Source organism: Notothenia rossii, assembly GCF_949606895.1.
Source record: "Notothenia rossii genome assembly, chromosome: 3".
In the NCBI taxonomy this organism is placed as follows: Eukaryota; Metazoa; Chordata; class Actinopteri; order Perciformes; family Nototheniidae; genus Notothenia; species Notothenia rossii.
The window spans coordinates 19,572,040-19,597,754 of NC_136901.1; the positions used below are offsets into that span (position 1 = coordinate 19,572,040).

Here is a 25,715-nt window from a genome sequence, read left to right on the forward strand (position 1 = left end):
ACAGATAGGAAATTTGTGTGTCCGTATCTCAGACTTTGTGAAACCTCACTGTTGTAAATATCCTTGCACAAAATATTTCTACACCTGCAACACTTTTTTACACGTGCAAATTATATCTGCAAAAACTTTTCACACACGCACAAAATATTTCTACAGCTGCAAAATGTTTTTACACCAGCAAATTATATCTGTGTGCACAAAACTTTTTTACACATGCACAAAATCTTTTCACATGCGCACAACAGGTGATATACAACTGCAGACTGTGAAATAATTTGTGAATATTATTGACCCTAATTTGATTCCATACACAACACACATTGCTGTAACCCATAACAATTAAGCACACCATTAGTGTTTGTTGTTCTTGATGTTGGTGGAAATTCCACGATGGGAATTGAGAGCGTGGATCTGGGTGCGGTGGTGCATGTGATTAGCCTGGATAGCATGTCTGTGTCACAGCGTGAGGCATCAGAGCCATGGGAACATGACACACATCAACACACACACAAACAGCCCTAAATCAAAGATTCAAAGAACATCCACAGCTGTTGAGTTATAACAGAAACTCATATCTGATGGCTGTTTATTTGATAATGAAGTTCTACTATTCCTTTTATCTGAGGAAACAAAGCAATGCCTTTTTATTCGGCAAATCAATTCCATACGCTGCAGCAGCAGAGATACAGCTTGAAAGTCGGGCATTAACCTGCTAACCGGCTTTTTTTTCACGAAACTGTGTCTCAGGGCTTCTTAACATTTAACAACCTATGAAAGTGTCATACCCACTTAACGGGAAGAAACTCAGCTAACTGACGATATGAACCATCTTTAGCTAAACAAAACACAAGGGTAATACCAAGTCTCTGGCTTAGCACTAAGCGAAAAAATGCTAATGCACTTAGCACAGAACTCACGGTAGAGATATTGTATTACTTATCGGATCTTCACAAACAAGATATCAAATGAAAGCTGAGATTCCACAGATTCTAGAGGTATAAATATCACTGTGCGACTAAAACTCAGGGCAGCGAAGGCAAATCCAGACAACACACAACTAGGGATGCACCGAATATTCGGCCACCGAAAATTATCGGCCGAAAATGGTTAAAAAGGCGCTTTCGGCCGAAAGGGTTACGTTGATCATACTCCGCATATTTGTCCGGGTGTTTTGATTTCAAGTGGTGGAGTAATCCCGAAGTGGTGAAAGTCTTTGCAGTTACACCCCCTCGAAAAATGTCAGCTGAACACGTTTTACAAATCGCAATCCGCGCCTCTTTCTCTGATATTTTGAAATATCTCCAAGATGCAGACATGTTGGCTGTGAGCCAGCCGCGAGCATGGTCGCGCGCCATGCTTGTCGCCGCGTTTTGATTACGTCATCACAACAACACGTTCGGTTACCAAACTTATAGGTGCATTTGTTGTTGTTGAAGGCCTGGCTGTTACAGTCTTTATTTACACTATTTTGTTGTAGGCCTACTGGCCTAGATGTTTATGCAGTTTTAAAGCACCTTAGCTTTGTTCTGAATGCACTTCGTTGTAGTTATCCTACAGAGAAAAGAAAATGCACTTGACTTGGAATTAATGCACTGTATGCATTCAAAAGTGCTGAATAAATGTTTTATGGACCCATAATAGTGATTATTATTTAAGTTAAGTTTTGCCATAATCATGGCTTTTTCCATAATTAGGCAGCTGAACAACATTGGTAAAAAATGTATACATTATATATATATACATATATATATATATATATATATATATATATATATATATATATATATTAATCATTTTCGGCCTTTCGGCATTCAGTTTTCGGCCAACTGTTTCCTATTTTCGGTATCGGTTTCGGCCAAGAATTTCCCATTCGGTGCACCCCTACACACAACGTAGCTTTACGGAGCCAAAACTGAAAATACGTCTTACCTTTGCTGTTTTCTGATCAAAAGTTGTGTTCAATGGCATTAAAACACATACAAACGCTACTGAAGGTTAATCCAATGTGTCTGTGTCACTTTCACATTATTACTGATAATCCATCATAACATTTTTGTCAAAACACTGAGTTTTCATATAGTGTGTGTGAGAGCTACATTCTCACACACACCAATGGTAATGTTTAGACGGATTTAGGAACTTTCCCTCGATTCTATTGGCTCCAACGGTTAAAAAGAGGTGTCAATCATCAAAATCGACGAGGGGGGCCAGATATATGGCAAATCCACCCAAATGACCCCAGAAGTGTTTTTTTTTTGCTAAACCTCTCTGAAAAGGTCAAATGTCACTTGTTTTGCCCCGCCCCCCAGAAAGTCGGCCATTTTGAAAAACGTGTGTTTTTCATGCATTTTAAGCACATTCCTGCCAACTCCTCCTAGAGGAATGATCGGAAAAATTCCAGTCCAGCACAAGTTCAGCCCCTATCCAATATGATGCTAAATTGCGAAGACATTTTTTGATAGCTCAATCGTGGAGGTCGTAAGCTAACAGCGAATACACAATTTTTGACGATTTACATGTCGCAAATTACTCCAAACTACTCGGATGTAGTTATTCCGATATTCACGAAATACTGTATACATATTGCTATTATGATTGCACACATATTTCAAATTGTCTTCCATTAGCCCCGCCCCCCAGAAAGTCGGACACTTTGAAAAATGTGCGTTTTTCATGCATTCTAAGCACATTCCTGCTAACTCCTCCTAGAGGAATGATCGGAAAAATTCCAGTCCAGCAGAAGTTCAGCCCCTATCCAATATGATGCTAAATTGTGAAGACATTTTTTGTTAGCTCAATCGTGGAGGTCGTAAGGTAACAGCGAATACACAATTTTTGACGATTTACATGCCACAAATTACTCCAAAGTACTCGCATAAAGGTTTTTCCAATATTCACGAAACGCGGTATACACATTGCTCTTATGAATCCGGACATATTTCAAATTGCCTTCCATTAGCCCCGCCTCCGAGAAAGTTGGCAATTTTCAAATATGTGCATTTTTCATGCATTTTAAGCACATTTCTCCTCCTAGGGAATTTTTTTACCATTCATATGTCAGATAACCAACTGACACCTGCCTGTCTGCCTGCCACATCAACTCTCTCACTCTCACTCTCACTCTCCCTCTGACACACACACACACACACACACACACACACACACACACACACACACACACACACACACACACACACACACACACACACACACACACACACACACACACACACACACACACACACACACACACACACACACACACACACACACACACACACACAAGATGAAAAACAATACCAGCGTCACTGTCTCGGCTGGTTACTATCACCTCTGGTTTCATGACAAATATCTACTGTTTATTTGTAGATATCTCCTAAAGCCTACAAATAAAGTTTGAAATTTAGACCTGTTACATATATTATTGAGCGATATATATTATACACACTGTTCTGCTTTCTGCACTGACCTCAGCAGCTGTTCTCACTGTAAACATTGCCTCACAATGAAAGCATAACCTAACATCCAGGGGAGATGTGATTAGTGAGTAAACAAACAAACAAACAAACAAATGGTAAAGGGCAGAAAGGCTGATGCACATTTGATCATCTTGAATAACTTATAATCACAACGGGAACAGTTTTCAGAGCTTTGCTTCGTTGACATAAGTCCAGCCATGCGTCACGCCTCTTTTAAACATCACTGTCGGCTGAAATAGTCTCCGGAGAATACATCAGTGAATGCTCGGTTACGGCACCTCCAGACAGCCTCCTCGAAAATCGATCCTCGACGAGCCTTTCGAGAATTTTTTTTTCCTTCAAGACGGCGCGCCGACATCCATTTCCGGGTCGCTGCCGAAGGACCTGGGAGTCTGGGACGCGAAAATTTGAAAAATGACAAACGGCTAATTTCCGAGGACTTGCGTGCGTCTGCTTTACGCCGACGACTGGCTGCCCTCCCGACAGGCGCACGGACGCGAGGGCCCGCTCATCACTGCGCGCACATGGAGGGGTACTACGAATGTTTCGCCTCCCAAGACTTTACACATTTCCTCTTTGCTTTTCGTTCGGGTTCACCTTGCGCTTTATCAGTTGAATCACTTTGAACATTCGTTTGAGATGTTGACGGGTTGGCCAAACTTTTTACCGCATAGTCAAACAACTTAATTTGCTTCGCCATTTTTGTAAAATAAACAAACAGCGCACTGCGCACACGAGTAAACTTGCATCGCTTTCTGGCCCCGTAATCACACCAATGCACGTGCAACTTAAGTCTCTGGTTCCGACTGGTCACAACAACAATTAAATATCACTCTTATTACAACAAATAATTAACATTTATCTATTTTTTCCTCAGCACTGCTCAGTCTCCTCCGTCCTCTCCTCCCTCTTTCTGGTCTCAGGCGTGATTGCCTCATCCTGTAAAGCTCTATCCACTCACACCTTTCCTGGCCCTTCTCTACGCTGCTTGACTGGTGGGGAGAAATTGCACCGGAGACGACTGGGGCTCCTTCAACAATTTCATGGCCTAGTTTCACTCTGATAATAAAAAAAGTCCAAAAAGGCAGAAAGAAGTGAATGATTCACAGGCAGTCAGTCATCAGTGTAACAGGAAAGCTCTGTCCCGGGAAACACACATTTAATTTACTTTTACAGTATTTTTTGTTTTGACAGATATATGATTCAACATTTGCTTTCAATAAAATGTAACTACTGTACCAAATCAAAATTAAGGTTGAAGCTAAATATTTGCATATATTTAATACTTTACTGAGTATCTGTTGATTTGATCAATATATAGTATGGAATCAAACTTATTTAGTTCAGGTTTGAGATGTTTTTGGTAGAATCTTTGCAAAAGGATGAACTTAAAAAAATGGCCCACTGCTTTGATTGTGGTTATTAAACTCATTTATATTCATAGACGTCAGAAAGCAAATCCCTTGTCCCCAAAAAGCAGAGGGAAAAGATGAATCACCACATGATCATGTCATCGTACAGACGATCCTTGGTGATTTGCGTTTGCTTTTTGCACAAAAGCTATCTTTCAACTTTACTTACTCAATACGGTTCTTGAAATATTCTGGATAGCCTGCTGGCTTCTTGTCTGACTCACTTTAATGTCATGTTCATATGGTCGCTACTCTCTTAACCAATTGAAAAAAGCAAGACCCAGCATGCACTTAAGCAGAATGTAAGGTCTCGTTGTGCCATTTAGGGACAGCCATTGAGCAAAATTGCAGCTTTAAGTGCATTCTTTTGTCAATAACTGAAAACACATGAAATGAAATGAGTGGCATCTTGTAATACACAAGAGAAGCCACAATAGAGCATATATAATGTCACTGGGGCAATCCGCAGTCACATCAAAGATCTGAAGAGTGCATACATCATCATATCTTTGTATGTTTACTGTCCATAACCATGTAGGATAATCTGTGGCTCTCAGGAGGATGGGTGGATTGTCAGAGCCCTCTCATCATATTCTTAGCATGTAGATTAGACAAGCTTTGATCCATCTAATAAGCCCTCCTCTGGCACAGTGTGTGTGAGCTGTGCTTCACTGGAGCTCCATCTGATGCATGGCTACTGCTGTTGGCTCTCCGTGTCCATCCACCCCCCCGAGCAGATAAGAATTAGTTGCACCGTCCAATTCAACAACTTTCTTTTCCTGCGCTGTCTTGTCCGCTTCCTGTTCTCCATTTCTTTCTCACCATCGATTTGTCTTCCTGTTTCCTTGTTGTCTCGCTTCTGTTTCTCTTTCAGTGTCTCTCCGACTGTCTGCTTTCATCAAGTGAGCCACTTCAACGAGACGTTGTTAACTTTATTTCCAGTGAAACTCTTCCTCCCTCTAACTGGCCGCTGTTTTTCATCCTCCACCGTATCCTCTCTTGTATGTGACAAATCCAAATCGACAGACACTGAAACCTGATCAAACATGTCACAACACGCAGATACATTTGCGTTTACTTGACGAAGCTTGAACGTGGTACGCTTATTTGCTCTTTAAGCCAGTGGGGGTGCAGGATAAAGATTAAAGCTGTATAACCACAACCTGGAGAAATCAGGAGAAGCAGCTCAAATCACTCAGAGCACAAACACCAGCCACTGCTGTGAAAGATCCACAAATGTGGCTGAGGGAATTTGAGGATTTAGAAGCTGTTTGATCAGCAAATGTGCAGATACAACACAACATGCTCAGTAAGCAGAGCTTCTGAACCAATCATTTTGAAGAATGGACCCTGAGATATTAGCCTGGAGATAAAGGGAGGCAGGGAAGTGGAAAAGTAGATGCTATTTCCAAAAGTTAAAGGAAATGATATTTGGAGATTTTGAGCTACAACTTCATAAAGACGGTGAAATCTGATGAAATATTTTTTAACCCCTTCTGCATACAAACCCTACAAACAGACTTTGTGATATGACATTTTCAGACCACAGCTTTTTATGTTGGTCAACCTTAAAGATGGCAAAAAGCCTGTCTGTTTGTGAACACATAATGTGATTGAGATGTGGAGTCAGGCCGTAGCAAGGCCATTTTTCCATGTTTTCAAGGTTGGCCTTTATGAAATGTTTCAAAAACATTTGCCTTCAGGTGTACTGTAGGGAGGGGAGGCAACTTGAATCTGGAGGTTGTACACTCAAAAAGGGACCAAGGTAGTTATGAGAAGCTGGTGGGATTCAGAGCGCAATCTAAAGGCCCGAGAGTCATGCCAATGGTTATATATTTTTGGGTAATATCCGATATTCACACATTCATATAGAGGTGACATCTGCTGAGGGAGACTAACATTCACACACATTCACACACCAATGGCCATGCCAATTAAGAGCAATTCTGGGGTAAAGTATCTTGCCCAAGGACACATGGACCTGTTGACTGCGGGGGAGGGGATCGACCTTCCCTATATACCCCCTGAGCCTCAGCCACCTTCAATAATTCACTTAATATAAAAACATTTAGTTACAATTCATAATTTCAATGACCAGTTCTGTTTAAATATCGCCTTAAACATAATCCCGAGGTGAGCTAATATGTCCTAGGACAAATATTTTCAACAATCTGAAGTAGTTCTTAAGTTACAAAATGTTGATATCTAAAGAAAGCCCAAGGAAAATTCCAATCCCGCTTACTTTCCCTCATTACAAATCTCAGCGGAACTGTTGGATTGTCTGTATTAAAAAGTGATAGAAAAAGTCAGACGCAGCCCCCATCAGAACGGAGTCCTTTCCTTAAACAGGTTATGTTACTGGGATCCCTTGAGTGAACAAGATATATTAGATAAATAAATATGCATACAATGTAATCATACACAAACAGATCATAATTGACGGACAAACATTATAGAATTCCACAATGTGACAAACAACACACAGCCTTTAGAGAATGTAACTCCCAGTTTGAAGCTCACTGAGACTTCACTGTGTCCAATTTATTGCCTTCTTGACACTTCACACTTCCCTAGCTTCCTCCCACCTTTATGTAAATCTTCACACACTTTCCTGGCTGTCACCAGTGTCTCCCTTTCCTCACTTCCCACTCACCCCCCCTTGTGACTCTGCTGTGACCTATGGAGGTCTTTCAGCTGGAGCTGGGGAAGTTACAAAAGTGAGCAGCTGAAAATGAAGCAGGAGGAGTGGAAGTGCATCTGTGTCACTTCATGTTGGACTGACAAGTTCAATGATTAAGAACACTCATTAACTCACAATGAGTTGTTCTGTTGGCGCCTTGCTCAGAGATGGGAAATAGAAGAGTGATAAGGGATAAGACCTGGCATCTAACAGTTAGTCTCTGTTTACGGCTTTACTGTTATTTAGTTCATGGTTTCTCAACACTTGCAAAAGGAAAGCTTACTTTTTACATTGTAGGGTTTCACCTTTACGTTATCGGAATGGTTTTTTCACCACTCACACTTGTGCCCTCCTTTATCAAAATGTGCTTAGAGGAAGATCTAAATGAGGATGTAAGAAGTCCCACTACAAAATTCAAGAATGCACAATGATTGGTCTACATCAGTTCAACTGAAAAACACTTTGGCCAAGCAAAAACAATTCCTGCTAAAGCGTGTTTATTAACTTTCACTGCCATTATCATCTATTCTAGGGTATAGCAACTTATTTTAAGTACAGTTAAGGTTAGAAAGGTAAGGAACATACTACTTCCTGCATGAACGACGTATGACACCATTGAATGAAACCAATTTGGACGTAAGTCTTAACATTTCTGGCATGGTTTGTGCAGCCCAAAACACTATAGGCAATCCCTTTGTTGCATGTTGGACAACCACATTTAACAGTGATGTTCTATCATGCTGACTAAGGCTCAACTAAACCAACATTCTTTGAGTGGTACAGAACCTCTTCATTGTCATTTGTGAGTTATAAAATAGTGGCTTAAACGAGTTGCAGATGCTCAGTGATGCAGTATAAACGAGATAAAAAATAGACATCAATGCAAAGTTTAAAGAATAACATTTAATTCATTCAATTTCTTGTTCACAAACCCAAATGTCATTTTTAAATTGAGACTCAACTGAAAATGCTGGATTGTCAAATACGTTATTCGGTAAAGGGTAAATTATAGGTGCTAAAATGTCAATCTCGCAATTTGATGAGATTATTGACAGTAAAAAGCCATTGGAACCATCTCAAGGTTTGGAAATGGTTAACCCATGATAACACTTGCTGCTGGTGTCAGAACACACATTGTGTACGGCGTAGGGTTCACATGCTCGTAGTGGCATCAAACACACATCCTCAGCTCTGCATGTAAGAATGTAGGAACATGTTATTTGATACACTTACTTTGGTTCATTCTGACGGAGACACACAGCTGCACTCTTTTATTTTGGCAAAGTATTTCCCCAGTGGAGACGAGTGTAATGATTTCACGGTGCTTGTAAAGGTTTTATGGTGTTTCAGACTCTTGACAGCTGTGTTGCAGCTTCTTCCTTTAAGATAAGTGTTTGTAGAAAAGAAAGACCTTGCATTTGCAAAACAACAGTTTTAACTAAGAATGTATCATTCAACTACCTTCGTGTAGACACAAAAGGCTTCTGCGCAAATGGAAACAAACATTATTCCGCCGATTGCTTTGTGAATTCGTTGATCAATGTTGTTCAAAATGTAGAGAGGAATGTCTCCAAAAGGCCAGTTAATGTCATGAGATGTGCAAGCAATACATGTTGGCATCTGTGCTTGAACTGAACGATGGCTGAATTAATTTCTTACGTTTTTGCAGCATTGTATTTACAATTCACACCTTCCAGGGTAGATTTATTTGATAACAGCATTTAAAACAAAATCCAACCCTTTGTTTCTCCATGCAGCTGTAAAATGCTTTGTCTTAAATAATTAATAGAAACCAGTGATTCTCTTTTCCCATGATGCATTGTCCATAGAAGGAGCAGTTGTTGTTCCCCTGCCAATCGTGTGAGAAGTGATGTTGAGGCTTATTCATAAAATGAAAACATGGTTTCACTTAATACAAACCATATGGACATTATATTAAACTGTAGTGAAAAATATCTCGGTAGAAAAAGCCTCAGCTGAATGAAATGTTATGTAAATGTATTGTAATATAAAACATCTGTATGTCATAGATGTAGAATAGAAAAACACATCAATACTCCATGGTGAGATACCCTGACAGCTACTGGGAAGATTACCACTTTGCTGTGGATATTTATGCTTCCTAGAATGAGTACTTTTTTCTGCTATCACCATCTGTTTAACGTGACCCTTTGGATATTAACATCTTTTGGTGCTACTCTCGGCACATGCAGAGGTTTGGGGCTGAACATGTCATCCAGTGAAGCTGGGCGGACGTCCACAAGCCTCATTTCCACTCCCACAGGTGGCCAGAAATGGATGTAGGAACATTTATACAGTGTGTATCTGTTTGCATATGGAAACATCTGCCCACTGCATCACTCATTAGGACTGTCAATGAGAAATAAAGCGGGGACGGAAGTAAGATTTCAATTTCAACAACCCCAGAGCAGCTGTCATTATGCACAGCTGTGGCTATTTGGAGAGTCAATAGCGCTTATTTCAAACATGTTTTTGCAAAACCATTGTAAAGTGGTGCAGGAAGGAGTCATAAAACCAGGAAAATACCTCGCATGTTACCACTTCCGGTTCCCTCGTCTGGTTATTTGAATGGTTTGGGCTTAGAAGCATGAAATAAGGACTGTTAGAGATTTTCACGGGTCTTTCTACAACATAAAATCCGTCAGTACAACACTGGTGAATGTCCGAAGCTTCTATATGTAGAAGAAACGTGTGGTTGCATACAAGTAACTAAAAATCACAGAAAAACACACCGACATGAGACCGCCTGCAGCTTAGCGGGGGGATGCGCAGCAATGCACATTCATGCTACAAAAATCACAGAGTTGTGTTAATATGTGGAGATTGCTGATCATAAACGTGTGTTTGCTACAAAGCTTCTTTTCTTCAAAAGAGATCCAACAGGGGAATCCTATTGCTTTGTGTTGAGGGAAACCTTGCGCTGCATCACTCTATTAATGTACATTTTAAATCATCATAACTATTAAATTATTATTATTATTATTATTATTATTATTATTATTAATAAACTTAAACATTCATTTTCAAGAATATGGTTGCTCTAATGTAAATTGATAATAAATAATACAAATAAACTGCAGAAATCTTGAAACAAAACAGGTTAACGTTTCTTTATTTGAAATGTAACCCAGTTACAGAATAACTTGGATAATCTTTGCTGCAATGTGTGCTCGGACTAATACAACATCCTTCCCAATTCAAGCCTTAAAGATCGAACCATAAATCTATTGATCATAAATCTATCGATTCGATTTATGATTTGAAAATTATAAAAGTAGGGTAGACTATCCGGCTGAACAAAACGTGATTCGTCTCTTAAATGTGTGTCATCCACAGACCTTATTTCCAGCTATTTTCCAAAATCCTATGGAGAAATTGCATTGGTTTTTTATCGAGGGAACCGGAAGAAGCTTACTTCCGGGTTTTAGGACGCGTCACTGTGGCACTCTTTTGATGATAATAATTTCAATAATATTTGACCAGCATTACAAATCACACAAGGCCCTGATTAATTGTGATGTGTATTATTTCTCTAATGAAATTATATAAAAAACAATTGGCAGATTAGTCAATTAAGATGAAGTTGCAGCTATGGCCGAGCGATATTGTCAAAATATTTTTTTAATAGGAATTGTCAAATCTTGAAAACTTATTCATGTATTTCTTTTCATTTAAATGGGAACTTTAGTGCAAAAGTAACATAACACTTTAAGGGGAAATTCTAGAGAAGAAGTTAAAAAGTCATCAGATTATGAATCTGTGTTTTTTACTCTCAAAAAACGTGTCAATGAATACCAGAAAAGCAACAAATCTGAGATATATTTTAGGGAATAGGTGTGTTCAAGGCATTTTCTTCCCACTGAAGTTGTATGACCATTCAGGCATCTTGTTGACTGTGTTACCTGCTGGCTGTACAGTAAATACACTTTGATTTTTAAAATGCACTTAAGCCAAGTGTTCCTGGTGTTCTCCTGCTCTGAATTGACCTGATCTCTGCTTCACCCCACAGGAGCAGTACCCAGACAGAGGGGAAGTACAGCTCTCATCCAGCCATCTCCAACTGGTGCTACAAGTGGAACGTAATCAGTGAGTACTCCGTCTGTGGAACCATCTTTAACGCCTACGGCCCTTTAATTACCTCCTCTGTCTTCCACCTGAGAAGAGGAATTAATTGTGCATCACAGAGTGTTGAGTGAGGCGATAATAGAGGGAGATAACAGAAAGCTCTGCCTCTTCTCTCTGCTCCGTCTTTGTTGTTTTGGTTGCCACAAGGTTACTCAATTTTTCCACATCTTCAATCAATCAAATCAATCAATCAAAATACTTTATAAATCCAAGGGGGTCATAAGGTTTTGTGACAGTTGCACCATATTAGAATAAATACATACATACTCTTGGTGCACTCCTTGTCGGCCCTAACATTCAGGAAGACATTGATGGAAATGTAGTTGTCAGCTACCCTACACTATTCCATCTGACTCGTAGTTAACGATGTGTCGTGGGCAACGCGGCCTATATCTCCTTTTCTACATACATCTGGACACAGCCTTCCTCCTTCGTCTCTTTGCGTCCTCATTTTCCTCCAGATTTCAGTGGGGATCTGTTGTTCCGAGCACCATGCAGTTTTAGCCCGATTAGCAAACAAGGCAGCCATGTTGTGTATCCAGTGTCGTGGATGCAAAACAGCAGCAACTCAACAACAAAACAAATCTCTCTACTAAAAAGGTTACAGAGGGCACAGCTTACTACACTGAACCAAAAATATAAACGCAACACTTTTGTTTTTGCTCCCATCTTTCATGAGATGAACTCAAAGATCTAAAACATTTTCTATATACACAAAATAACAATTTCTCTCAAATATTGTTCACAAATCTGAAAAAATCTGTGATAGTGAGCACTTCTCCTTTGCCGAGATAATCCATCCCACCTCACAGGTGTGGCATATCAAGATGCTGATTAGACAGCATGATTATTGCATAGGTGTGCCTTAGGCTGGCCACAATAAAAGGCCACTCTGAAACGTGCATTTTTACTTTATTGGGGGGGTCTTGGGGGGTCCGAAAACCAATCAGTCTCTGGTGTGAGGGTTAGGGTTAGGGTTAGGGTAATGTTGTGAATCGAGTGGCCCATGGTAGTGGTGGGGTTATGGGTTAGGGTTAGGGTAATGTTGTGAATCGAGTGGCCCATGGTAGTGGTGGGGTTATGGTATGGGCAGGCGTATGTTATGGACGATGAACACAGGCCACTCGATTCACAACATTACCCTAACCCTAACCCTAACCCTAATCCTAACCCTCACACCAGATACTGACTGGTTTTCGGACCCCCCCAGACCCCCCCAATAAAGCAAAAATGCACGTTTCAGAGTGGCCTTTTATTGTGGCCAGCCTAAGGCAAAGCCTAAGTCTAATCAGCATCTTGATATGCCACACTTGTGAGGTGGGATGGATTATCTCGGCAAAGGAGAAGTGCTCACTAGCACAGATTTTTTCAGATTTGTGAACAATATTTGAGAGAAATTGTTATTTTGTGTATATAGAAAAATATTTTAGATCTCTGAGTTCATCTCATGAAAAATGGGAGCAAAAACAAAAGTGTTACGTTTATATTTTTGTTCAGTGTAATTTAACAAGTTACGGATAGAAGTCATTAAAAGAAAACTAACAAGTAAGATCAAATAAGAAAGCTTAAGGCTGGAAATAGTATAAATCTAGCAGGGGAGCTGCAACAAGCTGCACGCTTGGCGCAGTAAAGAAGATTCTTGGTGGATTCAGGGGATGAAAGTGCTTATAGCAGGCGGGAGCAGCTCAATTTCCCTGAAGCAACAAGGTTTGAGCTCTTGTTTTTTTAAGGAATATGCTGGGAAAACTTTGTTGAAGTCAGCTCTTGGGTGCACTGAAAGATAAATCTAATGTTCCATTAGGCACATTATATGATGTTCACTGACTTTTCTATGACTGTGAAAGCAAAGTTATGGTTTTTCCAAAATGGAATTCAAAGCTTTTCACATTTGCCTGGAGATAGATGAATATGACAGGCAGGAATCATAGCTTTAGCATCTTTGTAATGCAGGGAATGTGTGGGGCTAATCAGAATGAGTGGTGAGTCCCATGAAGGGCCGGTGGAACAGGGTTCAAGGCCAGCAGAGGTCATGGTGTTCCTGTGATAGCATCATGTGGCCAGACTCCCTGAGGTGCATCACTTAACATGCTCATCGAGCCGGGGGTGGAGAGAACATGCCCCAACACCTCCCCCCTGTTCATCAGGGGGGAGCGACTGACCAAATAGTATGCATACTCAAATGTTACCCACAAATATTAATTAAGTGTATTACTGCATATGTTGAGTCAGGAGAGAAGCCTATATTGGCAGGCTGGTATATGTTCTAATGTGTAACATCTAGAGAGACGTAACATGAAATAACACACATTTCTTTAATAAAAAAAACATTTTGGGCAATACATTTTCAGAACTTAACATTGCCTACATGTTAACCTCAATTTTTTGTTGGGGAGAAGCTTTTATCAGCCAAACAAAAAAACCTTGATGCAATTGCTAAAATCCGCGTTCACACCGCAGTACTTTTCCCACTTTAGTTCCGATATAGTTCCGAAATGTCGCGTTCACACCAAAAACATCCGGAGCTAAAATTAGTTCATGAGAACCTTTTTTACCCCCTGCTAGAGAGCAGGGACTTTCGTGGGAGAAAAAGGTTCCTATTTTTGATGGGCTGTGCGGATTGCAAACCACGCCCCGTAAAACTCCCAAAAAGTTTTGTGAAGCCGACATTTTATTATCCTCGCATTAGCATTATTAGCATTAGCATTAGCCCAGCACACAAACGCAGAGAGAGACTAACTTATGGCAACACAAAAGAAAACATGAGAGCGGTGGAGATGAGGAGGTGTCGGCGTTCTGGCGATTTACTGAAGCCAGTCCTCAACTCCGGGGACTTCCGGCCGGGGACTTTGGGTGGCAGTATAGGGCGTGAAGTTGTTTGCGGCCTGCCAGTAAACCCAAAGCAGAAGAAGAAGAAGTGAAGTCAGCGGCTTCATTTGCCTAATCCTCCCTCAGGAACTTATTCCGGTGTGAACGCGATCTGTACTTAGTTCATCAGAACTAAAGAGTTCTGATGAAATAAGTTCTGATAAACCTTTGTGGGAAAAGTACTGCGTTGTGAAAGCGCCTCATGTGTCCCCTCCAGAGGGAGTTCTCCTCTGCCTGAAATGCCTCCATTGGACTCCTTTGTTTACTTCCGTAACATAGTGACATCACTCAAACACTCAAATTCTGTAAAATGCAACTTTTGATAAGGAACCCATCAGGTTCCAGTGCCTACCCACTTCTTATTATTTTTGCTGATATCGACCGAACAAGACTTAGCTCTTGTTGTTCACAAATAGTTGGAAATTGCAATTTGTTTAAAGAATAAATTATTTATTTCAGTTTAAATGATTACACTCTGAGGTGCAGAGCTCTTCATAGAGTTTCTCAAATGGCTCATTAATGTGTAATTGATCAGTGATTATGCCTAAAGCTGTCTGAGCAGATGGCAGATTATCTCTCTCTGCATATTTCCTTTGCCTCTATTTCATACTGTGAATCTGATTCAGTTTGCAAAGCAACGCTTCCCATACAGGCCAGAGGTCAGTGGAAGGAGTGACATGGTGTTCACAAACACACTGCATGTATAGGATTTCTGTTGCTTGGAAACAGATTGATGACTTGGAGTGAACAGGAGACAAATGGAGGAGCCGACAGACATTTAGGCAGATAAAAAAGAAGCTCTGAGACAATGTGGCACACTTGACAGTCAGACAGGGATGAATGACGGGGGGTGACGTGGCGCCCAGTCTGGGACAGGAAGCCGGTGCTTATTTTAAACCAAACAAAGCACACGAGTTTGGTCTGGAACAGCGAATGTAGGTCAGAGAAAGAGGGAAACATTCGGTTGGAGTTACTGGGAATGGGACTGGGTTTATTTGATCTGACGGGCCTCTTCCACTGGGACAGGACTGGAACATGGCCAGTGTGTTTGAGGCCAACATCATTACTTTTACACCCATTAGAGGAGGGAAAGAAAACGAGTGCTGCTTGTAATAAAAAAAGATATATGGTGTATTTAAACGAGAAGAAATGATCTTGTTGTATTGGAAAAGAGTGTTAGGACACTAGGGCTGTAGCCGAATACTCGACTATTCGAATATTCGTTCGTTCGCCAACTATTCGGGTTTCAATTTCATTATTCGGATATTCGTTTTTTTTTTTTCAATTTTTTTTTTTCGAAATGTATGCTATTAATAAAGGCGAATTGCCATATTCTTATACTATATTTATACTTTTGAATTGCACTGTTAAAATTCGGAAATATATACAATCTCAGCCTGTGCTCCTGACATCGCGTTCACTCACAGTCACGAACGCAAACGGCACGCTTCACCTCGTTTCACCCACAAAATGCAGAGGACTTCAGCTGTGTGGGACCATTTTAAATTGGACAACGGTAAGAAGAATATGTGCCAAATATGCGATAAGAAACTGGCCTACCACGGTGGCACAACAACTCTGAAAAGTCACCTGGATGCTGTAAGTAGTAGCCTAGCTTAGCTTAGCTGTTGTCAAGTTGCCATGATGAAGCTGTTTTATCCGCCGTTTAAACAGTAACGTTACACATGATAAAAACGTGCACTTACTTTGCTTGGAAAATAGTTGCAAGCAAGCAACCGAATTGTTTTTTTATATTAGTTTTTAAATTTTATCCGAATAGTGAAAATAATAGGAGTAATGTGGGAACATCTGGGGCTAAGGCAATTATTGGCATAAAGTTGAGTAGCTCAGCCTAATAATAACTTGTGTCCATAGGTGCATCCCCACGCACCCCAGCCATCAACATCCTCAACAATACAGCAGACCCTACAGTTACCCTACAGAGGACACATTTAGTTTTAATGTTTGCGAGTACTGAGATAATAAATAAATATAAATCGTAATAGTATGCTCTTTCTGCGCTTCTGCTTAACAGCGTGTTTTCAGGTGTCTCGGATTCGGAGCGTGTTATGAAACCTTTTTGAAAAAAAAAGATTTCTTTGAAAAAAAAAGTAATAATCTCTCCGCACCGAATATTCGAATATTCGCTGCTGATTACTACCGAATATCCGGAGCCCGAAAAATGGTATTCGGGACAGCCCTATAGGACACCAAATCATTTTATTATGATCTTGTTAATAAAAGAGTCTATTTTTTTTTTACAGCAAAGCCTGTCATCAAAAAGAGAAAGCATATTCTTATAATGATAAATGTATCTCTCGATCACAATAAATAGAGAGAACACATATTTTTGTCGCGATAAAAGTCACTTCTTATTGAAGCAATTCATTAACAACAATGCATTCTGTTATAAGTAACAACAGGATAAGATTATCATGTAATAATACTTATATTCATCATTTATTAAATTACTTAATAAATATAATTCAGTAGGGTGTACATTTCAATATAAACATGAACTAAAATGTGATTGAAAGATAAGATAGATAATAATAATTGCAGTAAGCAGGGCAAAGTTTATCATAAATATATTGATAATATGATGAATGGAACATTTCTTGTGATTGTTATAGCAGGGTGTCCGCGGGGTCTTAAAAAGTATTAAAAGTTGATAAATCAATTTAGTGAAAATGAAGGCTATGAAAAAGTATTAAAGGGCATTTTCCAAGGTGTTACATTTTCTAACTTGTTTTCAATAAGTATATAAATTGTCCAAAGAGGTTGTATTCTAAAGTCTGCCTGAATGTAATCATTGCGTAGGTGTGTAGTGTGATTCTGTGTAGTTTATTTATGGCATCCCGTTGGGTTGGACGTCATCTGAACAGGACATCGCACGCTCACTGGTTGATAGCGCGCGAAGGTCCGTTTACGCCGGTTGTTAAACAACATCGTTATGGGGAAATGCAAGTCTGCGTCCAAATGGTTGGAAGATAAGGAGGAAGGACAATCAATACTGTATATAGTCAATGTGAGGTAAAGTGTGTCGCCAATGTAACCGGTTAGAACTCCAAGTGACGATGAGGTCTTAAAATGTATGGAAAGGGTCTTGAAAAAGGTCTTAAAAGGTCTTACATTTGACTTCAGGATTCCTGCATATACCCTGTATAAAGACAGTAAAAAAAAAGGTACAATGCTGTGATAAATAACCGATAACAATGAGTCCAAGCCATTTTGAAATCTACTTCTCTTATATTTTTTTCTTAAAGCTTAAACTTACCGGTTTATAATCTATGGGTATAACAGGAACATTTTACAAGAACACAGTTTACCAAAGTGACATTCAAGCTGATGTCCAAACTGTCTTCTTCTTCTCTTTCTAACCTTCAGCCAAACACTTGTGTCACTTTCCTCTCTTCAGAAGCAGAACAGGTGAATCAAATCAGAACCAAGTACTAAATCAAAATGATCGACTGGTCCTACGAAGTGTGACTCCTTCACTTCAAGTATACAGACATGAGTAAGGAGGAGGAGAGATGGAGGGAATGAGAATGAGCTAGGAATGTGACATTGGGGGAGCTGACCTACACACAGATCCTGGGAATAGAGTGTGTGTGTGTGTGTGTGTGTGTGTGTGTGTGTGTGGGTGTGGGTGTGGGTGTGTGTGTGTGTGTGTGTGTGTGTGTGTGTGTGTGTGTGTGTGTGTGTGTGTGTGTGTGTGTGTGTGTGTGTGTGTGTGTGTGTGTGTGTGTGTGGAATGCCAGCTGACGTAAGGCTGAACATGTCTGTGCTGGACAAATGACAGAGGATGTGCTGGTAGTCTGTCTGTGAATCACCCTGTTGCTGGCCCCCCTCCCATCTGATGTAATGAGCACACCAAAACAATCTCACATGCTTGCAACCAAAGCTTAACTGTGTTCACAATGTTTCCTGGGTCAATACAAAACTTGGCTTTTCAGCGAAGGGGCCTAAGGAAAAAGAAGAAACTTGGACATCTACAATTCCATAACAAACATGACTACACAATGGGCTGATGATCACATGATATCACTTAAAGGGGCCCTATTCTTCTTTTTAGGGTTTTCCCTCTCCTGTAGTCATTCTATAGGTGTGTGTGCATGTACTGTAAATGGTCTGCAAAAGGCTACAATTCCTGTGTTTCTCCCCCCCCCCGATACGCCTCCATTGGACTCCTTTGCTCAGTAGTGATGTCGTGACTTTGTCAAAATTGCGCTTCTGTTAGCGCTCAAACACATTGTACGTGTGCTTTCAGACATAGGGTGAAAAGAGGTGCTGCAGCTCAGGCAGTATGAGAACAATTAGTAGCTTTTTGAACATTAAAACATTGAGACATGTCCCAGTAGAGGGACTAAATACGATTATGAACCTAAAAATGAGCAGAATAGGGCCCTTTAAGCTCCAAAACAGAAACTAAATGGATCTTATGAGGAGTTTTTCTCATGTTTTCTTTTTAAAATACTTTAATTGTTATTGGTCGTAAAACTAATTCGTTTTTTTATTACACTGAGATTACAGTTTTGGGGGGAAATCATGAAATCATATGGATGAAACATTTCAGTTCCTTTGCATCTATTCAATGAAACCATAACAATAACCATTTAACTAGAGAAAGCTAATGATTGACACTGACAGAAAAAGCTGCTGCTCAGCTCCAGATGTTCTGGAGGGGCTGGTTAAAATGTTCATTAATACAGATGTGATAAAGTTATTCAGATATTTGCTTACTGTCTGCTAGCGATTGGTATACTTGACTTCTATCACACTACCATTTGGGCTATAAAAGGAGCTAACGCTTGTTCCTGTATGTACAGATGGACCTGCAGGGTGGTAGGTCCCATCACTACTGGAACTAGCGTCTTTTGCTCTCTTTGCTTTTGTTGCAAATAATACTTCATTTTCAAAATCTAAATTAAACATACTTGCTTTTCCCATACAGTAAGTGTAATCCATATATCCCTGAGAGAACAGGCTATCTTCAGCTGTAGAGAGTGGACCACATGTTTAAAGGGTTCATGTTGCAGTCGCACACTGGATCAAACCCTGAGGTATATTCTTTCATCAATGACTTTTTCATGGAAAGCAATTTCCTCAAACGCTAGAACATAATCTTATAATAGCAAAACTAATTATTTAAAAGAGAAAATGGAACTGCCTTCTAGGGGAAAAAGAATAACACGAAAGAATCTGTTTAGAAATTGAACTGGCACCGTTTCAACTTATTAAATCAAGAAAAGCTTCTACACCTTAGAGATGAAAAAACATTACTTTGCTAAACTGTTTACAAAGCCACATGTCTGTGTGTGTAGAAACAAGAAACATGTATATTGTAAGAATGAACCATAATATATTAGATATGAATAGATTCACAACAGTTAGCCGTATCATTCAGGGAGTTTGCATTCAGCAGCTTCTCTTTCTGGCCTCGGTGTATCTCACACAGCTCAGGGTGTTGGCATCGCACTTGAAGAGCATATTTCATTTTAATTGCACATTTTCTATTCAAGGTTCTCAGATGAAGTGTAAACTCTCTGTATGTTAATGAAAGCCTTGATCACCCTGCCACACCGGGATGATGTGTAATGAAATGGACGATACATGCCATCTATTGTACATAATGATGAGGCAGACCCTTCAGGGCTCGACAGTGACGGTTGCCAGGTTGCCATTGGAAACCATTCAGAAAAAATGTCAACCACTTCTTGGCCTTTGGTTGCCATCAGTGGCAACCAGTTTTTAACATAAATATATAAGGACAGCAAACAGCAAAATGTGCACCCCAAAATAGTTAAATGTTAATTATTTGTTGCATTAAGAGCAGGGGCGGATCTAGAAAAATATTCATGGGGTGGAGAGAGGGTGGCAGGAGAATTTCAGGGGTGGCATCCCCTGGCAGAAGTACAGCAGGGCAAACAAATATTTAGTCAGCCATCAATTGTGCAAGTTCTCCCACTTAAAAAGATGAGAGAGGCCTGTAATTTTCATCCTAGGTATACCTCAGCTATGAGAGACAAAATGAGAAAAAAAAAAATCCAGAAAATCACATTGTCTGATTTTTAAAGAATTGATTTGCAAATTATGGTGGAAAATAAGTATTTGGTAAATAACAAAAGTTTATCTCAATACTTTGTTATATAAACTTTGTTGGCAATGACAGAGGTCAAACGTTTTCTGTAAGTCTTCACAAGGTTTTCACACTGTTGCTGGTATTTTGGCCCATTCCTCCATGCAGATCTCCTCTAGAGCAGTGATGTTTTGGGGCTGTCGCTGGGCAACACAGACTTTCAACTCCCTCCAAAGATTTTCTATGGGGTTGAGATCTGGAGACTGGCTAGGCCACTCCAGGACCTTGAAATGCTTCTTACGAAGCCACTCCTTCGTTGCCCGGGCGGTGTGTTTGGGATCATTGTCATGCGGAAAGACCCAGCCACGTTTCATCTTCAATGTCCTTGCTGATGGAAGGAGGTTGTCACTCAAAATCTCACGATACATGGCCCCATTCATTCTTTCCTTTACACGGATCAGTCGTCCTGGTCCCTTTGCAGAAAAACAGCCCCAAAGCATGATGTTTCCACCCCCATGTTTCACAGTAGGTATGGTGTTCTTTGGATCCAATTCAGCATTATTTCTCCTCCAAACACGTCTAGTTGAGTTTTTACCAAAAAGTTCTATTTTGGTTTCATCTGATCATATGACATTCTCCCAATCCTCTTCTGGATCATCTAAATGCTCTCTAGCAAACTTCAGACGGGCTTGGATATGTACTGGCTTAAGCAGGGGGACACGTCTGGCACTGCAGGATTTGAGTCCCTGGCGGCGTAGTGTGTTACTGATGGTAGCCTTTGTTACTTTGTTCCCAGCTCTCTGCAGGTCATTGACTAGGTCCCCCCGTGTGGTGCTGGGATTTTTGCTCACCGTTCTTGTGATCATTTTGACCCCACCGGGTGAGATCTTGCGTGGAGCCCCAGATCGAGGGAGATTATCAGTAGTCTTGTATGTCTTCCATTTTGTAATAATTGCTCCCACAGTTGATTTCTTCACACCAAGCTGCTTACCTATTGCAGATTCAGTCTTCCCAGCCTGGTGCAGGTCTACAATTTTGTTTCTGGTGTCCTTTGACAGCTCTTTGGTCTTGGCCATAGTGGAGTTTGGAGTGTGACTGTTTGAGGTTGTGGACAGGTGTCTTTTATACTGATAACGAGTTCAAACAGGTGCCATTAATACAGTTAACAAGTGAAGGACAGAGGAGGCTCTTAAAGAAGAAGTTACAGGTCTTAGAGAGCCAGACATCTTGTTTTTTTGTAGGTGACCAAATACTTATTTTACCGAGGAATTTACCAATTAATTCATTAAAAATCCTACAATCTGATTTCCTGGATTCTTTCCCCCCATTCTGTCTCTTATAGTTGAAGTGTATCTAGGATGAAAATTACAGGCCTCTCTCATCTTTTTAAGTGGGAGAACTTGCACAATTGGTGGGTGACTAAATACTTTTTTGTCCCACTGTATATGCTGATTTAATCGCAGTCATATCAATTAATGTTAACTTGGAAAGCCACAATATTAATATTTTAACTAAATAACATTTAGTGACACTATTGTGGCACATCAGTAAAGCCTTAAATATAAATATATAAGGTGGCAAGCTTAATTTAATGAATTTTAACTGAACAATAACTGAATGAGTTTGTCTCACTCTTAGACCAGCATGGGTACCAAATCTATGCAGACTGCTGCAATAAGTACGTTAATTAACTGTCTCATCGATGTGTGTCTGTATGAATATGATATTATTAACAATCATATACTTCCTATCAGCTGTCAATCATTGTTATGATTCACATATTATGATAATAATATGTTATTATTAAATAAACTATTTTTTTTGGAGGAGTTAATGATGAATGTTCCTCAAGATGCTTGCTCACCCTACTTCAAATTTGAAAGACAAGTAATTATTATCATATATCAAAAGATTCAAAGGAACAGTTCAGAGCCCCACAACTTCATTGCAAACAGTTACAACCTTGACTTTACATCAGAAAGAACAAACATTAAAGAAGTGACTAACTGCATCAGTTAGGGTTAAAAAAAAACTGTATTCAGCTAAAACATATACATCGCTGCAGTTATTATCCAGTGGAAAGCCCTTACCTACTGGACTAGTTAAATCAAAGTGGTTACTTTTGTTTGGCTGGGCAGTGTAGTTTTACACACCGTCTTATTTGACTTTCTCTGGACTTAAAACAGTTTTTTGGGAGCAGAACCCCACAAAGAAAAAAGCTGCTGCACGTGTCCTCACTAACACTAAAAGACCGGTTCTGAAGTCTTTACATTTGCTTCCAGTCGGCCAAAGAATTGATTTTAAAGTAGCTATTATTGCTAGTTTTTAAATCATTACATGGTTTAGGACCAAAGTATATTGTTGAACTCCTACATAATTACGAGCCATCAAGGTGCCTCAGGTCTTCTGGGACGGGTCTGCTATCGGTTCCGAGAGTGAAAACAAAAAATGGAGAGACAGCATTTAGCTATTATGCCCCGACACTCTGGAACAAACTACCCAAATCATGCACGTCCGCAGAAACGCTTACTATTTTTAAATCGAGACTAAAAACATATCTCTTTGGCTGCTTTTAATTGAGATGCTCATATTCACACTACAGTAGGCCTATGCCTTTTAAACGTATTGTATACCTGTGGTCTTTATTTTTATTATTTTATTATCTTTGCTTTGTAATGCCTGTTGTAAAATGCCATTATATATGTGTTTTTACTGTATGTATCCTAAAAAGTATTTTAATTTGTTTTGTAAAGCACTTTGAATTGTCGCATACAGAAAAGTGCTATATAAATAAACTTGCCTTGCCTTGCCTTACCTTACAGCCAAACTTGACAGACTCTTCTCTGTCATTGTAGACCGCAAACACCTAATTCCTTCCGTCTACTTGGATCCAAAATGCTTCTCGTTTTGCGCTGTCCCCCCGTTCAAATCATATTTCCAGGCTCGCGCCAGGGCCGGGGGAGGGGTTACAAGGCTCACGTCTTGTGCTGCATTCACTTGCACTCGGACATTAGAGATTTTCTCTCATAAATGTCCGATGAGCCACAACTTTTCTTTCAAAACAAAGCTGCCAACTGGGGTGGCAGCTGGGGTGGCAAGGCATTTTTCTGAGGTGGCAGCTGCCACCCCGTAGAACCGCCACTGATTAAGAGTGATGTTTAATTATTGTTGTGACCAGTCGGAACCTGATACTTAAGTTGCACGTGCATTGGTGTGATTAAGGCGCCAGAAAGCGATGCACGTTGACTCGCGTGCGCGGCGCCAGTGCGCCATGTGTTTGTTTTACAAAAAATGGTGAAGCAAATTAAGTTTTTTGACTGTGGGGTCAAAAGTTCGGCCTACCCGTCAACATCTCAAACATATGTTCAAAGTGATTCAACTGATGAGGAATGTTGTCCATTCCCTTCCGGTAAAAGTTCCTTCAAAAATAAGAGTCCTGATCTTATTACTACCAAAATAAAAGTGCAAAACGAAACTTTACCATAGGAAAATATTGGCATAAAATTATAATCACTTCTATAAAAAGGTAACACATTTTAAATATAGTTAGACATATTAAAGTTAATTTACAGCATTAATAATTAATATCTAATTCTTAACTGTGAATGGTTTTCATTTATTTAACATTAGAAATGTATTAGTCTGGCCAATCCAAGACTTCAATGCTGAAGGGCCAATGGATCTATGGTGGGGTTCAGCACAAAGGTCAAGAAAAACCAAATTTGAAAGGGAGAAAATGGATGACCAAGAAACTAGTGACTTGCTCAATTCATTTGTGGATCTGTGAAGAACATGACAACAGCTGCACTACTGGTAATTTGTATACCAGCAATTAAGGGTGGACAAGTTTACTACCACTTAAGTTTCAAATAATTGTGTTAATTACTTATTGTAAAGCATTTGAACATTCTTTTGTGTCACATGTTCATTATTAAGTTGATGTATAACTGTATAGTATCTTAATTATTTAAAATATAAGGTGACTAAAAATGGCAACCGTATTTTCCGTTTTGGCAACCAAAAGCTGATGCCTGGTTGCCAACCTGGCAACCACTTTTAAAAGTTAGCGTTGAGCCCTGCCCTTGCAAACGCGTCCACTTGAGCTAAACGTATTGTTGGACTCCAGACGGCACACATGACAAGGTGTTATTAGCACCTAGTCCTCTGAGAGTCTGACTTCACAAAGACAAGTATAGAGGGAGCGGCACTTCTTAAGCGCTCTCCTGGCAATGGCTTTTTATTATCCCGCTTCCTTCATCGATTTTTCCCCTGGCACTCGTTTGTCTGAACTTGGATGCGGCCCCACAGTGTCTCCACTTTAATTCTGATTAAAATCAATAATGAACTTTGTTCTGTTAATCTGCTCTAATCCAGTTCGGGATGACGATGACTGGCAGCTCAGCGTCCGCCTACTGTTTTAGCGAGGCAAAAATCCCAAAGAAAAGAATGTCGATGAGCTGCTTCAGATGGCAGGAGGAAGGGAGTGAGGGGAGAGAGGAGGGGGGGGGGGGTGGATATGTGTGTGTTGGGGATGGGGAGGTTACGTATGAGTCAGTACCAGGGAAATGAATTGACCTTCAAAGTCTGTATGGAGTGTGGGAACGGCAGAGAAACTGCAGAGAGTTGGAGAAGCTCAAAGGAAAGCGAATAAACCCTCAGTGAAAGTTAGCCCTGGAGGTCAAGGAGTACATGGAGAGAGCAGAATGAGACAGGAATCATCTGCTGGTGTTTGGGTGATGTGAGCCTTGGACTGTCAGACATTTATACTCTGCAGACTTTCGGGTTTGGCTTGTGCTTAGGAAGTCCTGTTAGAGCAGCTGCGCGGCCTTGAAACATCATATATTTACTTCTCATTTCTGCATGGTCGCGCATCTGCACAGACTCACAGTCTTTGTGACGCGATGCGTTTACAGTACGCCCTGCTCTCCACTCTGTGTGTCCCCAAAGACAGCGTAGCCTCATCTGTCAAAGTGTGACCTTCTGTAACTGAGTGCTGAGACAGACCCGACGAGGCTCAGGCCTGAGGGCTCTGTGGCCATCTCTTATTTCACTTC

General features: G+C 40.2%; 1 protein-coding gene across 3 annotated transcripts in view; it reads left to right on the plus strand.

The window, feature by feature from the left end:
- adam19a (ADAM metallopeptidase domain 19a) overlaps positions 1-25,715 on the plus strand; it is a 355,481-nt gene that overhangs the window by 141,185 nt on the left and 188,581 nt on the right. For all 3 annotated transcript variants that reach the window (XM_079669126.1, XM_079669129.1, XM_079669128.1), the window contains one exon: positions 11,602-11,678. In XM_079669126.1, coding sequence (XP_079525252.1) covers positions 11,602-11,678 — 77 coding nt within the window. The remainder of the gene's footprint in view (positions 1-11,601; positions 11,679-25,715) is intronic.